At 37.1% G+C, this 18,888-nt stretch overlaps 1 protein-coding gene across 1 annotated transcript; it reads right to left on the bottom strand.

Moving 5' to 3' along the window:
• Nucleotides 1–800: 800 nt before the first annotated feature.
• On the bottom strand, nucleotides 801–18,507 carry ERP27 (endoplasmic reticulum protein 27). The gene is made up of 7 exons (XM_032221160.1): nucleotides 18,417–18,507; nucleotides 17,080–17,180; nucleotides 13,427–13,564; nucleotides 8,208–8,324; nucleotides 4,879–5,004; nucleotides 3,700–3,897; nucleotides 801–1,005 (listed from the first exon to the last, which is right to left on the bottom strand). The coding sequence occupies exons 1-7, from the start codon at nucleotides 18,505–18,507 to the stop codon at nucleotides 958–960; spliced, it is 819 nt and encodes a 272-aa protein (XP_032077051.1). The 3' UTR covers nucleotides 801–957.
• Nucleotides 18,508–18,888: the final 381 nt, after the last annotated feature.

The following is an 18,888-nucleotide window of genomic DNA, read 5'->3' on the forward strand; positions in this document are numbered from 1 at the left end:
GCTTTTCCTTTACAACAAAACATTTAAAAAGAAGGTGCTTTTACGGGACTCTGATTTCCTTTTTCTAAGAGCAATGTGTAAAAATAAACAACACCTCCTTTCATGATGGATATGAGAGAACAAAAAAATCATTTTTTTATTTTTCTACTTAATATTTTCTATTATTTCTTCAGCCAAAGTTTTCATTCTGATAATGAAATGGTTCTCAATGGCCTTCCTTATTTGTTTGTTTGTCTTCTTTCGTATTTCTTATCCCCACATCCTTTATCTTTTGTATTTCATATTCATTTGGTTGAAATGTCTTTCTTTGATTCATTTATTTCATGTTAACTCAGAAGATTCCTCATCATGAAAAGTGTCTGTAAAAGTTCCTCACTTTTTTTAAAAAGGAGACAGCTGAACCTACATTTATTCCTCAAGTATTTTAGGAAGTTTTAAACAATTTGTGAGAAGGAAAATTTCCTATCATATAGGCATGTTAATTGATTCTGTTGCAGAGTTCAGACAAGTTTATGGCATAAAGCAAAATCTGAAAAATGCTTATCAGAGGCAAATAAAACTTAGATGAATGCATACAAGATATGCAGAAATCCTAGTTCAAGCTATATTCAATATTCTGTAAAAACTATTGTCTGTTTCTACCATTCCATATGAACATTCTTCCAATATAGTATATATTCCTGGAATATGAGACTTTTATCTCACAACTTTATTTATTCAGCAATGTAATATAATTTATTCAGAGTATAATGCAAAAAGTATGTAATATCTCAAAAAATCAAAATGAAAGAACACAGGATTTGAGAAAGCAGCCAACACTTTTATGGAAATTGATTCCAGAACAGAATCATAACCGGATTTAAATGACAAGCTCATTACAGAGAGGACATTTTTCTAGGTTGCTGTTGATTCCAGTAATTGCAGTTGTCATATTTCTGTTGCGGAGCTGAAAAAAATTCAGAGCTCCTCTCTGAAAAGGTTGTCCTCTGGTTTAGAAGTTTTTTTCTGAAACAATGCAGAATAAAGAGAAACACATCATATCATGAAGGAATATAGCTTGACAAAGGAGTTAAGCTTAAGCCCTTCCACCTCCAATTTATTTTTCAATTTTAGCTCAGTGTCACTTGTACAAATCAGAAACATATAATCCTAAAAATAAAACTACCTTACCATAAAAGTGAATCATTTCTTGTAGCTTAATGACAAAACAGATGTTATGTATTTCAAAAGTCCCAGATTCCGTTTCTATCATCACCAGGTAGGACTGGGAAAGTCTCACCTCTAAAAACTTGTAAAACTTTATGCACTATCCTTCATTACCTGGACCAATAGCCTCCTTCAGGAACAAAGCATTTTCCTCTTGAGTAATACATAAATAGGATATTGAAACTGAATTTTAATACTTTAAAACAGAGGTCCCCAGAACCTGGGCCGTGGTGAGCAGTAGTCCATTCAGAATTGGGTTGTGTAAGTGGAGCTGTGCACATGAAATGGAGTTGAGCACACACACCTGCTGCTTACACAGAACCATTTCCTCTACACAAACACAAACACACAGCACACTGCTCCGCTAAGCCAGAAAGGTTGGGGACCACTCCTTTAAAAAATAGAGGTTTTTTAAAATTTAATTATCCTTATGAAATGAATATATATCTTTCATGGAATCTTTCTCCTCTTCAGGACTCCATATTACTGAAAGTAAAATTATGTTTAGATTCTCTTAATCTTAGATAGGCAAATGCTGGACAAATGGGCAGATGCTGGAAAATATTCTTGTGCTCTGTTGATACTTAATCATCACTCAATTACATATTCCTTGATAGAAAGCAATTTCTTTCATTGTCCTCATGATGCTGTTCTCAGCTCTAAGTGTTCAGGTATTAAAGTAGTCTGCTCCCCCCCTCCCCATTTCAATACCATCCAACAACCGAGGGCAGATAAGTAAACGCTGGTAGGTTTTGCCACCTATTTAAAGAGAAGATATTCAGCTGAAGAAAAGTGGGTATGAGCTTGTCCAGCTGCCATTCTGTGACTTAAAGAGGTATATACTGGCATGTGCAATCTAAAAAAAAAAAAAAAAACGCCCACAAAGAATCGAACAGTGACAGACAAAGCAGCCTCAGGAAGACAGAGCCTTGAAATCATACTCTCTCCATTTTGTCTCATAGATGGGTGTTTTTCTTATTAGCTGGTATAAAGTAAAGATGGAGGAGGACACTGCCAGAGGATTAAATTAGTTACTTTGCATACAAAAAGTGTTACAGAAAAAAGTAGAACGCCATTATTGGCAATGATGGCAGATGGAAGAGAGTGTGGCAATAGGAACTGTATATTGCATGCCAATATTGTTTTCTGACAACTGAGAAATTCGTGGAGAGCAGCACTTGTGTTTAATAGTGGAGAAAGGGCCTAGGGTGTTTAATTAGCAGATTGTTGCCCTTTTTGGCTAACCGCCTAAGAATCTATGCAATGACTGCATTCGAATGATACATGGCATCTGATGTGCTGAAGTAATAGTAGTCATGAATCAACTGTTAGGCTGCAAAACAGGTTTGAAAACAATAAGCTAGTTATTGCTCAAAGACTAAGTATTTTACAAAACTGTTAAGCCTAAGACTTTTTCCTTAAAATGGGTGGGCTCCTAAGTGTTCCTATGGTTTATAATAGAGACAGTCAAGTGCTGAAATTCAATTTTTTTTATACCGGTTCTGTGGGTGTGGCTTGGTGGGCCTGGTGTGGCTTGGTGGGCGTGGCAGGGGAAGGTTACTGCAAAATCCCCATTTCCTACCAATCAGCTGGAACTCGGGAGGCAGAGAATAGATGGGGGTGGGGCCAGCCAGAGGTGGCATTTGCCGGTTCTCCAAACTACTCAAAATTTGCACTACCAGTTCTCCAAACTACTCAAAATGTCCATTACCAGTTCTCCAGAACTTGTCAGAACCTGCTGGATTTCACCCCTGGCATCAGGGCTTTTGACAATACATTGTATGCCATTTCTGATTATTTACATTACAAGAATGGCTCTTGGTTTTTAGCAACATCACTAAGGTTTATAATTAATTCTTAAGATTGCTTCTGTCAAAGAAGTGAATCAATTTTATGCTTATTAATTCCCAAACCTTGCCCAAGGTCTGAAGTATCTGTACACACAAAGTTTACCACACTTCTCTATTTTTCCATGAGTCTAAAGCTTCCTTTCTCTAATCCCTAGAAACACATAAATAAACATAAACTCAGAATTTCCAGAAGTTGGAAAAACAAATTGTGCAAAGGAGAAAACATAAAGCACTGAATGTAATCATTCAAACTAGTCCAATTTGTATTACCTATTCCAATTCTAGAGTTTCAGGTTTAAAGATTAATAACTAATAGAACACGTCTAAATGTTATGGAATTGCACAGCTTTTCAAAAGGAAGAAGCAGTTCTTACATTAGCTAATGAGGTAACATTTTCATGTGATCATCTTTCCGAGGATGAGCATGAACTCCAAATACACTTAGGGAACACTAGGTGGGAAAAAGCTGATAGGGGATAGGAAGAAATGTTTTGAAACTCTATAGTTTTTTAGGCATAAATTTGGAAATGATGTTGACAAGAAGAGAAAAGCTAGCACCAAATTTCCAGGATGATGTCAAGGATATCGCAAGCTGTTGACTAGTCAAGGAATCATGTGTGCAAAAACTCATCTGTATACTCACTTCTCCCTTTTTCTCCAAGAAGGCATTACAAAAATCTGTTATTCTCTCCACAGAGACTTCATCCAAGAGCAGCACATCCTGCTCCTCATCAGCAGTGTAGAAGGCAGCCAAGGCAGGTAGCTGGGACTTCTTTAAGTGGAAATAAGACAGAACCCGATCATTACCCTGGATGCTGATGTCCACCAGGATAAACAGAGCCTTCAAAGAAAGAACAAAAACAAAATTTTAAAAAGTTCATGGAGCAGATTTATCATGATGAGAAATTAAAGGACGATAAGGTTTCACCAGAGTTGTCTTTGTAAACCCTAAGGCTTATAAATTTATCCAAAGAAGTGTAAACCTGTTGCAAGTATATTCATTAATTTTTTTATAAGTAATCATAAAGAGTATTGTAGTTTAAATTCCACTAATGAAAAAAGAGCATGAGAAAAATATTTGTATTAGCAAATCGTGCACGCACCAAACTGGCAATAACGCCAGCAGAAACCTACCCCTGCCCAGATACTATATAATAGAAAAGCTAAAGAAATATAAACATAGTAAAATATACCCTGAATGTGCTATAAAATATTCAATATTTTTACAGTCACAGTTGTCTAGCAATATTAAACAAAAATGATCCAATTAACTTTTCTTACTGCTGACAAAATAATTATCATTGTAGCATGGTGCCAGTAAATGGGTTGTGGAATGGAACAGCTGAATATTGAGCCTTCTTCATTGCATCAGCTTTCCTCTAGAAAATGTATGTGGATGGAGCATATGTTCCAAGTCTGTGTTTACAAAAAATTGATTTCTGTTTGCTAACCTAGTTTTAACACACACACACACACACAAATACACAAACATTGAAAATATGATTACGCTTATAATTTGAATTAATAATATGAAATGATAGAAAGAAAAGATTAAAAACTCCTAGGTGATTTTTCTAATCAGAAATGTGCACTTAAAATTGGGTCCTTCCAATTCCATGTATTTATTATATATAAAATTAAAAGTTTGCTGTGTCATTCTTAATTTGAGCGGGGAAGTGGTGGGGTTTTGTGCAGTATCACACTCACATTTAATCCTCCTACTTCCCCCATTTGTATTTTAATGTATGAAATATGATGTAAGCAGAACTAGCACTCCCAAAAAAATCTTTTGTGGTATTGACTAGGAATATTTCAGACTTACCTTGCTTTGAAAGGCTACTGCTGCTTCACGGTACTTGTTAATCCTCTCAGTATGCAGTGGGGACGTCTTGTCACTGAACAGAAGAAGATGGGTCTGAACTGCACTATCAAAGAGGCCTACTGCAGTCTGTCATGATTAACAGATGAAGTAATATGTTGATTAGAGAATGGCAGCATTAATCCTCACATGTTCAAAATAATCCTCAGCCACGAGATAAATTTATAATCAGGGGTTGGAAGAGAATGCAACTGAGTTGAAGGGCTAGAGAAACAACAAAGGCAGATGATACTCAATATCAGAAGTAGGCATTGTAGAAATCACAAACACCTGTTTTGGTATCTACAAAGCTCCATTTTTTAAAAACTGTCCTTTAAATCACATTTACTTTTTTTTAAAGTGGGAAGCTTGTGTTTTCTAGTTGAAACTGAAACTGTAAATAGCAAATAAAAATGGTGAGTGACTGCAGATAACTGCTTAGTTTGGAACTGCATCCACCTGCCCAGAAAAATGACACAGGTACATCAATTATAACAGGACTAAAAAAGTTCCAAGCATGTCTGCTAAGCTTTGAAAAACAGACTGAACTGACTCAAAATTGGTTACTCTTTTGAAGTTTGCCTGATGTTTGATCTGTTTCATTTTGTGGAATCTCTTTGTTTCTTTTTAAGCCATTTGCTAGTGGCATTGCTGATATAAACACAATTTCCAAATGATGTATTTAAGGCTATTGAACCAAGATATAGGGTTGGTTTCAACGAAATAAATATGGAGAGGAGGAAAGTATGACTAGTGTTGGCACATCTTCTACTGAGTAATCTGTATACCTCATCCCCTATATTTGTACAGCAAACAAGACATTGATAAAAGGACATGAAAGAAGTTGTGTCAAAGGCTAAATCTCCAACCTAGAGCCCTGATGCAATCATCACTGAAAGTGGAACATTTTCTTTAACGTTCATTTTAATGTTGTTGTTTTTTGTATTTGCCATAGTTGTTGCTGTTGTACATCTAAATATTTATTTGAAGATTGCCACCCCTCCCTCCATTTTACTTTACTTGATACCTTAGTAGTACTCATCCTTAATTGGTTCCAGGAGGTGTAAAGAGTACCAAAAACAAGGAGTACTAAACAATTTTTTCCCATAAGGAATAATATAATGAGTCATAAAACAGCTGACACTGACAAATTCTAACTTATGTGTTGAGTACAAACAAATGATGAGTACCAGGACAAATTTTTCATGCCAAAATGCATTGAGTACCAAATTAGATGAATTTCAAAACAGTTGAATACCAAGGTACCACTTTACTTTACTTTACTTTACTTTACTTTACTTTACTTTACTTTACTTTACTTTACTTTACTTTACTTTACTTTACTTTACTTTACTTTACTTTACTTTACTTTACTTTACTTTACTTTACTTTACTTTACTTTGCAATTTAATAGAAAGAAGTTTCAATAAATTTAATGCTACATTTTTCAGTTTCAGTTTTCTTTGTTTCTTACTCATTTAAATATTTAAATACCATGAAATTTCATGTCTCAGTAATTTTTAATAAATGGATTGTTTGCTTTCATCATGAATTTAATTAAAATGGCTGTATGACATGGTGTGCTCTTCTAAGTCAGAACAGAGTGAAAGCAAACCTGCTGAAAATACTGAAATGACCACATGTGTTCTCTCTAATATTACACTGATAAATTATAAAAACATAGCAGAAACCTGGAAAACACCATCTGGAACTGGAAGCCACAAAGTTAAGGCAGGTTGGGAGAGGACACTAAAAGAAGGCACACATCACCTGGGGGTGGGATGATGGAGCAGCACACACTAAGCCTCTGTGAGCAGCTTCCAGTCCCCCTTGGCATTTATTGCATAGTCTCTAGGTGGTAGATAATTTGTCATCTGACTTTTCCTTTCCCCTTTCTCCCCCTGACACTTCCTGAACTGCAGTTGCTGCTCCCACAAGCCAAACAGAGAACTGGAGAGTCTGCAGCTGAGCTGCTGCTCCCTCATGTGCCTCATAGAACCACAGTAAGAGAAAGAGAAAGACCTCTGTGTCAAACCCTGCCAGCTTTTCCATTAAAAAAGAGGAATATGTGAGAGCATTCCAGAATTAATAAGAAAAGGTCAGTGAGTGCACTTCTTGAAGTACCTTCCAGCTCAGGCCACTGGGACTCTACATTGTGGGAGGTCCAGAATATTCTGCCCTTCAGTTTCAAAGCTCCATTTCTCTTTCCATGAAAATAGCTAGACTACAAAACTCAAGAAAAGACCAAGTCAGACATGGGCGATGCTCTGACTATTAACCCACAACAGGACAAAAAAGAAATCTCAGCAAGAGATGCATTCCTCACATGCAGAGTTGAAATGCAAAGATCTATTATAAACCTTCAATTACACCTGTGCAACTTTTTCCAGAGCAAGGACTCCAACTTGCTTTTGAAAGGCATTGCTTGCAGGTCATATTTTAAAGGAGCGACATTAGAGCAAGAAGCAGAAGAAAGTATGATGTTTACATTTAATTACAATTAAATATACTTATAGCAATAGCAGTTAGACTTATATACCACTTCATAGGGCTTTCAGTCCCCTCTAAGCAGTTTACAGAATCAGCATATTGCCCCCACAGTCTGGGTCCTCATTTCACCTACCTCGGAAGGATGGAAGGCTGAGTCAACCTTGAGCCAGTGAGATTTGAACCGCCGAACTGCAGATAGCAGTCAGCTGAAGTGGCCTGCAGTACTGCACTCTAACCACTGCGCCACCTCGGCTCTCTCGCAGTTATTTCTCTTTTTTAGAATTACAGTGGTATATTGGTGCTCAGCTGCTTTGAAATTCATTAACTTTGGTATATAACGCATTCTGACATGAACATTTTGTCCCATTACTGATGGTTTAGTGCCCAATGCACAAGCTAGAACTTGTCAGTGTCAGCTGCCTGGTGACTCACTACATTATCCTTATGGAAAAAAATTTCATGGTACTCATCATTTTTGGTACTCATTACACCTCCCAAAACCAATTAGCAATGAGTATTGAGATACCCTGTATTAGTCATTAATTTTAGAGGTCTCTGGAAATCACATGCAACCTAACTCTGCGGTCAACATAACTCTGAGGTTTGCCCTTTCTGCTCACATATGCCACTGTGAATTATTTAGGGTAACAGATAATCTGACATTAAAACTTTCCTTCTAATATATCAATTCTTTCCCTTATAACAATAAACTGAACCTATTATTATAAACTAAAGCTAAATCATTATAAACTCAGCAGTCAAATAAACTGTACTATTTAGGTTGTAGAAAATTCATTTGTTACCATGGGGTTGTACTCAGTCACCCAACGGAGTTCATTCATCCTGACAAAGCGACTCAACATTGCAACATCGACTTTATTACTGTCCTGGATTTCCAAATCTTGCCTTTTGTTATCCACCTGAAATAAAGCAAATAATTTTGCTATCACCATTGCACTTCAGCTACTGTTCTTTAAAACACTTGCAGAAAGCATTTCAAGGGCAATAAGAAATAATAGCCAATAATAATCCTTCAAGACCCAGACATTACTTCCCCACTTTTGAGCATTATGTTTTTTACACAGATATTTAGCCTTCTGCCTCTCTCCAAACTTGGCTTGGCTAGATAAATAGCTAACATAGATTTCTGAACTATTAGCAGTTGAATTAAACTAGCCTGGATTCTAAAAACTAAGGTGGATTATTAGGTGTTTGTGGGACTTTGGGAATGAGACCTTTTTTATTTTAAAAAAAATCTAATTTCTACTTTTTGCAAAAGTTCATCTGCTAATTTCATTACTTCTAGGCTTAATAAACACTGGCATAAGCATGTGTGGATTTCCTGGAAACATTGTGCAAGCAAGAACCCTCTCCAATAAATACAGGCATTTTTCCAGAAGATCAAGGAAAAATATTCAGACTCCAAACACTCCATTTTGGGGAACAGATTTCCCACTGACATTTTCTGGGATCTTATTGACAGTTCCTTAACAGACATGCAAGTAAGAAAAATTCAAGTAAGTAAGCAAATTCCAGAGGATTAAGTCAGTGCTCAGTTAAATTTCCTTATTGATGTATGCATGGCTGTATAGCAGAGATGTCTAACCTTTTTGTCCTTGTGTGCCAAAGTGTGTGCTTGCCAGTGCGCATGTTTGTGCCCACACCTATAATGCAATGTATGCACAACAACCCCCTTTTGGGCCCCAACCCCCTGCGCATGCACGCACAAATCCCCCATACTCCCAAGCCCCTCATGCATGTGCATGCGACTCTTCCTCCCACAACCCATTTTGGGCCTAGCAGGCATCCCTGAAGCCTCCTTGGACCAAAATGGGATTCAGGAGGGCGTGCTGCTCCCCTCATGCTCCCTCTCGCCCCCCTGACCATGCGCACATGTGTCCTGCATGCGCAGCAGAGACCCTAAAATCAGCTGGCCAGGGGGACGCATGCATGCAAGCACGGTGGAGCTGAGCTGGGTGGCGGCTCGTGTGCCCGCAGAGAGGGCTCCGCGTGCCGCCCGTGGCACGTGTGCCATAGGTTCGCCATCACAGCTCTATAGAGTATAAGTGAATGATTTGTATGAGAAAGGGAGGGAGAGAGGGAGAGGGAGATCCTGGGCAATGCAAATCTCCATATTCTATTATATCCACCAAGCATATGTGTTCTTTTCTCCAGAAATACCTGTCCCAGTCCTTTTTTTAAATAGAAACTGTTTTGACTTTGTTATTACTATATGCCTTCAAATATCAAAGCAGCCATTAATGTCAATTACTCTTTGACTGCTGTGGGAAGAAATCAAAAGTAACTCCATAGAAAATAAGGTACAAAACAAGTGAGAGCCAGAACACATAAACTCTTGAGATACTTCCAGTGACCATTGGAGTCAGTGGAAAAGCCTTTACTAGAGGTTGGATGGATTACAGACTGTAAAAACAGATCAGCCTTATTCCGACAGTGTACATATTTGTTGTTGCATAAAGAGTCTCCTATATCAGAGAAACAACATGTATATGTATGATCAGATAGACCTTCTTAAGGAAATTATTTGGGGAGGGTGAGTAACTAATCTAATGCCACTGGATTGTGCCTGGATTAGTGTGGTTAGTTTTGATTGCAAAACTCTGGTACTTATATGTCATCTTAATATATCCAGAAACCCAAAAGAATGTCAAGTATTGAACATAAACCCATCAAAAGTATTTAATAATCTACCCAGCTATCCCCAGTTTGATGTTTTCAACTTGTATAGGACTGTAATTCCTGTTGCCTTCAGTTTACATGTTAGCCTTATATAGTAATCCAATACAGCAGTTAGTTGGTTATTTATCCCTCCATCTCTACATAACAAGGGAAGTCCTCATTTGGTTTCTGGACCTGGGACCAGCAAATTTATTACTAAGCACAATAGTCATGTGACCGTAATGGACTTACCATAAGTCATGGTTGTGAATTATGATTTTACTTCCATATTCTCTATTTATCTGCTTGTCAAAGTCATTTGGGAAGTACACAAATGTCAATCATGAGATTAGAGAATGCTGCAACAATCATAAATGCATATTTGTTGTGAAGTCCCTAAATGGCAATCTTGTGATTGTGGAACACTGCAGCCATCATGTATGTGAGGATTGATTGCAAGCTGTTGTTGTTGTAAATTCAAATGGTTAGGAATGAAACAGTCAGTAAGCAAGGACTATCTGTAATTGACTGGGTTGAACAGGTCCTCTTCAATAGTGGAACGGGAAAAGAGGTCTTCAAGTGAATCTTGATTTCTGGCAATTACTGTACATGGATAGGTCCATGCAGTGTTCTTAGCAACAATTTTGGAAATCGGCTTACCACGGCTTTTTTCCTAGAGTTAAGAGAAAGGGTCTTGCCCAATGTCACCCAGCTGGTCCATTCCAGCATCTTAACTACTATGCCACACTGGATGTCAATGGAAGTATTAATTGGATGAATTGATTTTTTTTATCAAGCAGATACATTCTGTAATAGTTTAAGATGATAAAAAGCACTTATTCAGACATCATACTAACTGGCCAAGGAAATCTGCTACCAGTATCTCTACTCAAAGTAACTTAAAGATTTTTCTGTACAAGTCAGTCAACTGAAAGTTCAACTTAATGAGTGGGGACTGTATTTGTAATGCCTACCCTGTGCCTCAATAAGGAAATTGTTAGTTTAACTACCTCTCAAAAGGGGGAAAAACCATACTTAATTTGTAGGTATGATTTATTTTCACTCTCTACCTCTTAGTATTAAGCCTAAAAACAGGGGGGGGGGGAATCAAGGTTTATACTAGAGAAACAAAATATGGTGAAGGCCCTAAAACACAGGTGTCAAACTCGATTATGTCACGTGATGGATTATGTTGTAACACAGTGTTTTTTGCCCTTGTGGAGCTGGAGTGGGTGTGCCCTGCACGTGGGCCACCCCTGCCCTGAAATATGCAAATGGAACATACAAGAACAACCAGACATACCCTGATTTCCAGTTTAACTGCCTTATTTTTTTTTCAATATTGTTGAAATGATCTATTTTGAATGTTGAAATGTTGATATTAAAGTCAAAATAATGTTGGAACACTTCTGGTAAGACAGAAACAGCCAGTTGGAATAGGCCTTTTTAGAACTGGGTCATTCCAACCACAAAATCTTTTAAAGCAGTAACAGACAGTGCCAGCTGGTGTCTTTTCAGATTACAGAAAAGCAACTGGCTTGCTTAATGCTTTTGCATGTTTAGACATACATACATACATACATACATACATACATACATACGTACGTAAATACAGAAGCAATCCAAGCCAAACCTATCAAAAAGACATTTTATAATATAGAATTATGCTAGAATACTAGTGCAATAAATAACTAAATGTTATATTAGCACTGTAACTCAGCCAATCGTTCAACAAACTTGCTATTTCTCTCCCTTTCACTTTTCAAATTCTGAAGGAGAACACTTAAGAAAAAAGGTATTGTATGCTACTTTGGGTTTCGTGGAGCCAAGCTGGATAAAGCAGGTCATTTATTTCTTCATAAAGTATATAATCTCCATGCAGTGTATACAATTCTCCTGGGATGAAACTAAGCACAAATTCTCCAAGGTAAAATGGGGATGCATGGATTTGGGGGCAGCAAGACAATGAACAAGCATATTACAGAGAATAAGCACAGCAGAAATGCTACTATTTAGCTTTGGGTGGGGGAGTATAAATTACCCAAATGTATACAAATGTGTACTGATTAATATGATTTGATCTTGCTTTTTTCAATGCTGGAGTCATTCCAAAATATTCCACTGACTTTGAGGAGAGAAGTTCTTTTTTTTAAAAAAAAAAGAAGGATCCCCATTGGATATCTTTCCTATGCAATATATTCATAATTTGTTTCTACTACTCCTGGAACCATCTCTTCATATCTCTATCTCTGCCTTCATGAAGGTAATTGCTTTGCCATGTTTATAGTATCTTAAACCAGACTCAACAATGCTGTTATCCTTCAGCTGTAACACTCCCGTTTTCCTAATGCATCATTTGCTATTTTTTCCTACAAAGGAGGAGGACAATATGGGATAGTTACAGGCTGTTTTGATTGTTTGCACTTAAGAGTTTTCCCCATTCAAGTACTCCTAGGTAAATGATCAGTGAAACACGTAGTCATGGAAACTTGTTTGACAATTGCAATTTAGGTAAATGAAGAGCTCATACCAAATAAGTTCACTCCTGCTTTTATCCCTTAAGTCCTTGTCCTTGGAGAATACTCTAAATTTTTGTTCTGTAAATAGTGCCTCCTCAATTGATAATATTGTTGTTTTTAACATTTGTTCTGCTTCATTGTACGATTTACTTGTTTTGTATTTGAGCTCTCTAGTTCTAGATACTCAACAAGTTTAGCTTTTCAGCTACTTGTTATAGTATCTAATACTACTTTGGGGGCTTCATTGGCCCATAAACATCCAGTTGGTGTCCATGGAAAAGGGAGGATTAGAACATGGACTTCCCTAATCTTAGCCCAGCATCCTAACCATTATGTCATGCTGGCTTTTATTCCTCATTGACATGATATAAACCATCAATATTGAGAAGGCATGATTCCATAGTTAACAGGATATAACAACAAGTTTTGTAATGAAGCATCTTGTGGTTTGGGCAACTCTTCATTCAGCTTCATCACTTTACGTTTGAGGACTGCCTGAGCAGGATGCTCAACAGTCCATTGAGTTTTTAAATTCATACAGCGCAGCTGAATCTAATGGAAGAAAAATAATTCAAAACTTGTCCTAATATAGTTTAGGGTTAAAACTAATTTCGTCTTACTCCAAAATTTGTTGAGTTAGGAAGTTGCAAAACACTATCCTTGTGACTGACTCACTCAAGCTTGTTTTATGAACCAAACTTTAGAATATCATATAGATTCCTACATACCATAAATATGACTGAAGACAAGAACCCATTTATACCTATAGCTGTAACATTTAGATATTATTCAAGGAAGAAGCAGAACTGCAAAACAAAACCTACCATACGAAAGAGGGAGATGGTATTTTGGGTGATATTATAGTGAGAAAGAACTTGAGAACTGGTGCAGATCCCAAATGGTACATCTGGTATATTTTTTACCATGGTAAGGAACTCTAAGGCTTCGGGTTTTTCTGAATCCTGAAAAAATAATGAACAAATTGAGAAAGATTTTGCGACACTATGATGGATATAGAGATTGGTTTTTGTCCCCAGAGCTATCCTATTCATAATTCTAGGAACAGGAAAGGGTATAAAAATTCTCTTAGAGCTTTTCCTGCAGTGCAATTTTACCATCACAGAGCATGTCCCACTTCAGAAATTTAATTTAATGCATTATTTAAAGAATGGTTTATCTGCTGCTATCATTCAATACTGAAGCTCTCAGAGCAACAAGCAAATTAAGCAAAAGTGTATTTGAGGTTTTGCCAATTTTTTAATTTATTTTAGGTACAAAGGTAGATGAAGAGGAGGAGGAAGAAGATACAGTAGATAGAAAGATGATAGAGATAGATATACATACATACATACATACAAACATACAAACATACAAACATACAAACATACAAACATACAAACATACAAACATACAAACATACAAACATACAAACATACAAACATACAAACATACAAACATACAAACATACAAACAGAAAACAATGAAAGAAAATGTCCCTGCATCCTGCATCACATCAAAGTTACCCTGATTATTGACAATTAGACAATCCGTGTCCCCTTGGGTCATCGTTCCACAGATACTTTATTATTAGATTTCTCCACACCTTCAACAATAGCAGAGCTTCTAATGTACTGCCTTCACTGGAAAATTTCTTTAAAATTCAGGGAAATATTCAGACATGTAGCTTTCTTGAAAATAGCCGATGTTGAGCTATGTAACATAGTCAAACATCTACAGTTGATTACAGAAAATATTTTGTAATCATTTTTATGTCGTAAAATGTTTTATAAAATTTGCAAAAATTCAACTCTCCAGGAGCCATGGGTCTGGGATTTTGGATACATTCTGTAAATTAGCCATTTGATGTACCTTGGTTCAAAAATTATTGCCTTGTGATGCACCATTTCACTCAGTTAAAGGTTACAGAGTTTAAATTGTGTGTGTTGTGTATGTGCACGTGGAAATGGTGGAAAGAAACATCAACCTGCAACAGCCTCCCCCAATATGTGGTTATTCAGAGGGCCAGTTGGGAAACAAGAGAGTTACAAGCCAGCTCTTGACTATGCTTCAGGGGTGGGTTACTGCCAGTTCTAACCTCTTCTATAGAAGAGGTTCCACAAATCTACAGTGCCGTTTAGAACCAGTTCCAGCTCCCTCCTCCCGCCCGTCCGCACATCATCAAGATGAAGAGCGAGAGGAGGAATTCTGGGAGTTGAAGTCCACAAGTCTTAAAGTTGTCAAGTTTGAACATCCCTGGGTTTTTTTTCTAAAGGGTTAGGGGTGGAAGGGTCTTATAACTTGACAGCTTTAAGACTTGGGTGCTTCAAATGCCAGAGTTTCTGAGCCAACATTTTGGTTGCTAAGCAAGAGTGTTGTTAAGTAAATTTCACCACATTTTACAAGTTGGCCATGCCTACCCAGTCACATGACTGCCAAGCCACTCCCACTCAGTCACATGGCTGGCAAGCCACTCCCACCCAGTCACATGGCCGGCAAGCCACTCCCACAAAGCTGGCCACATCTACAGAAGAGGTTCTAAAAAAAATTGAAACCCACCACAGTTGCCCTATGACAGCAAACAGGTCATCTGTGATGGCCCAGTTGTTGGTGAATTAGAACTTCCAGCATCTTCTTTACTAGTGGTTGTTATGGCAGGATTTGGTAATTGTGGGTCAATAATATCAAAGGGACATGGCTCAGTGGCTAAGATGCTGAGCTTGTCAATCAGAAAGGTTGGCAGTTCAATGGTTCAAATCCCTAGCGCCGTGTAGCAGAGTGAACTCCTGTTACTTGTACAAGCTTTTGCCAACCTAGCAGTTCGAAAGCATGTAAAAATGCAAGTAGAAAAAATAGGAACCACCTTTTGTGTGAAGGTAACAGCGTTCCGTGTGCCTTTGGCATTTAGTAGTAATTCAGTAAGAATTTCTTCCATTTTGACTGTCTTTTACATTTAGCAGCAATTTAAGGGGAGAATGCTGACATCTGGTGGATATTTATTTTCAGACTCCATTGAAGATGCATTTTAAGATTACTTAAAATATATAAAACTCCAGAAAGGTCTTTTATGTTTGTAATTTTTTGTAATCTTCTCTAATAATAATGAAACAGCATGATTTAGAGAGTTAAAACTGGCATATTGGTTTATTACAAAGTGTTTATTATTGCTGTTGTATTTCTATTCTTAGAAGCGTTCTTGGAATATTTTATCACTGGTGTCAACAATATTTAGCTATGTTCAGATATAATGTCCTTGCTACAGGAAAGGAGATTCCTGTTCCCCTCAAATAGCATAATGTTTTGGACTATCTTCATGGAAAATTTAAAAAATGCCCTTTTAAAACCACAGTAGAAAAATATCTAATGTGATCACATTTTTGTAGGTAGAATTTACATGGGCCTTCCTTAATTTCACATCTGTTTGATAAATTGGACTATAATTATCATAATTCCCGAACAATGTGGATCAAGACTGTGAGTTGTAGATCAATCATGTTTAATAGACTTTATTGATGCCCTTTGAGGAGACTCCAGGGGAGACCCTCTTGTAGCTCTGGCAGCTGCAGGAAGGTATCATGTTCTCCAGCTGGCTCTGATTATGAGAAACAACCTTCAGAAAACATGTTGAGAAAATAAACATACTATGTGCCCTTGAGGTTAATTTGGCACTTATTCGATAATGCAGCCTTCCCTAAGCTGATGCCCTCCACACTTTTTTGTCCCAGCATATCCTGGAGGGTAGCAGGTTGGAAAGTACGGCTCTCATGATTTTTAACTCAGATTTGTCTTGTGTCCTGTAACAGGCAGATTAATCTTTCCTGGATCAGTTGATATTACAGCATTTTATAACATGCTAACTACCGGTATACCTTTCCAACTTCCCACAATAAGTTTCTCAATTAGCAAAAAGTTGTTAATTTAAAAAAATTTCTATGGCATTTTTTTAAAAAAAAATCTTTAAAAATAGTATAGCATAGAGAAATAAAAATATAAAACATTCATACAGAGTTTTCAAAACAATGTTAAAGTAGCAAGGACTGTTTAAAAGTTTGAATTAAAAAGACAAATCTTGATTCTTTTTGAGACCAATGAGGAAAAAGTATTTCATGTGGGATTGAAAACTGAAACTGGCCACAAGAAAGATGGTCCCTTAGATCAGTGTTTCTCAATCCAGCAAGTTTAAGATGCATATTCTTCAATATACTATATATTATTATAAGGGACTTATAATATATGCAAAATAAATAAATGAAATAAATCTTGGGGGGGGGGGTTTGATACGGCATGCCAAATATAGTTCCCTTAAATATAGTTTATGAAATCAAACACATTTTTCATAGTTGACACAATGTGCTAAGCTATGAATCATAGGTAATAAGCATAATGGCTAGGTTTGACAAGTACTAAACCCAAAGCAGGCAAACCACAGTGCATTTTCTGTAAAACCAATCACTTAGTATCTTGTTGCATTTCAGCAGACCTCAAAGAATCCAACAACTGCCACCTCAGCTCCATCAATGAAGGCTGCAGTACTTGGGATATCTTCCAGAAGCACAGGCTTCCTTTCCTCTTCGATAGTATCTGGAGGAAATAGAAGGAAGGTACTGTTTAACTATCATCTTTTTATGGCCAATTTCTAACTATTGTCATAATGACCTGCTTTGAATTTTCATATTAGCAAATCTTCATCTGGACAAATTGTTTGTTCACATATTTATCTTTAAACACTGCCTGGGAATAACATAACAAATAGAAAAAATGTCCTTTTCTGGTTTTGGTGCCACCTGCCATTAAGCAAGATCTGTTGCAGCATGGAGCATTCTTGGATGAGGTTCCTAATGTTTAAAATTCCACTTATCAAATAAGGCCCAATACCATTGGATTTTTCAGATGGGGAAATCTGCTTGTTCATCTGGTTTTTAAGAGATGGATGGAGCTGAAGGATGACTAACTGCATTTAGGCTTCAACTCTTCCTCATGACAGATATATTTCCTCTTAGTGTTTCTTTTCTGCAGCTCAATTTTATTCTTCTTTGTTGTTTTTTTCAATACAAGACAAAAGCATGAATTGTTTTACTATGATCCATGGCATTATTTCCCATCATGAAGAACTGAGACTGCTGTTTGAGTAATTTCATAATAAACAGGAATGAAATAGAAATTTGGTTATGGTGATCCCATATGATTATACCGATGAAGAGGGCCAGTCTGTTCTACAATCTCTTTTTTCAAGGTTTCCTAAGAAAATCATGCATTTGATCTTCCCTGAGATTTTCCTAACCTACTTAGATACTGAGAATTTTGTTCTAGCTGGGAGTTGAGCCTGGTGCTTACTATAACAGCATCCCCAGATAGGTTACCTTTCCTTAATCCAAACTAGTATAGTAACTATTTTTCAAGGCACCTGAGGGTAGAACAAGAAGCAATGGGTGGAAACTAATCAAGGAGAGAAGCAACTTAGAACTGAGGAGAAATTTCCTGACAGTTAGAACAATTAATCAGTGGAACAGCTTGCCCCCAAAAGTTGTGAGTGCCCCAACCCAGAAGTCTTTAAGATGTTGGATAGCCATTTGTCTGAAACGGTATAGGGTTTCCTGCCTAGGCAGGGGGTTGGACTAGAAGACCTCCGAGGTCCCTTCCAACTCTGCTATTGTATTGTATTGCTTACTGCAGGTGATGAGAGCAGGAATCCAGTACCTTTGAAGAGCACTAACTTCTGAAAGCTGATTTAAATGTTGCTGTCCTAGAGTAGACTATTGGTATGTTTCTTGGTCTATTCACTATCCCCTTTTCTAAATTTGAGACAGGCTTTCTTACCTTCAGAGGAAGAATTTTTCTCTCCAGATCCAAAAAGGAACACACCACTGAGGAAAACTAAAAGAAAGGTAAGCATGAGGGAGTTTTCCATTGCTCTGACTTCTTTTCTCCTTGTCAGCTCTTCTGTTTCAGGCAGAAAAAACACCTTTGAGCTGTCACTTAATCAGACGTGACAGCTTCAAAAACTGTGGGAGTGAAACAGTTGGGAATGGCCACCTGTACCTTTTTTTCCCTCTGATGTAATAAATCTAATTATTGTATTGTGCGACAAACTCCACTTTCACAGCTTAGCAAATAAAAAGCAAAAACATTGAAGTTCAGGTAAGTTAACATAGACAGAATTTGCTGCTTATTTCTGTACAACCGGGCTAGCATTAAAACCGTTTTTAAAAGTTTGTTTAATGTTTTAAAAATCACTATAGATTTTGAATTGATTAAATCTTTATATGTCATGAATTCCAACCCCCTCCCC

The sequence above is a fragment of the Thamnophis elegans genome, chromosome 7 (genome assembly GCF_009769535.1).
Source record: "Thamnophis elegans isolate rThaEle1 chromosome 7, rThaEle1.pri, whole genome shotgun sequence".
Taxonomy (NCBI): Eukaryota; Metazoa; Chordata; class Lepidosauria; order Squamata; family Colubridae; genus Thamnophis; species Thamnophis elegans.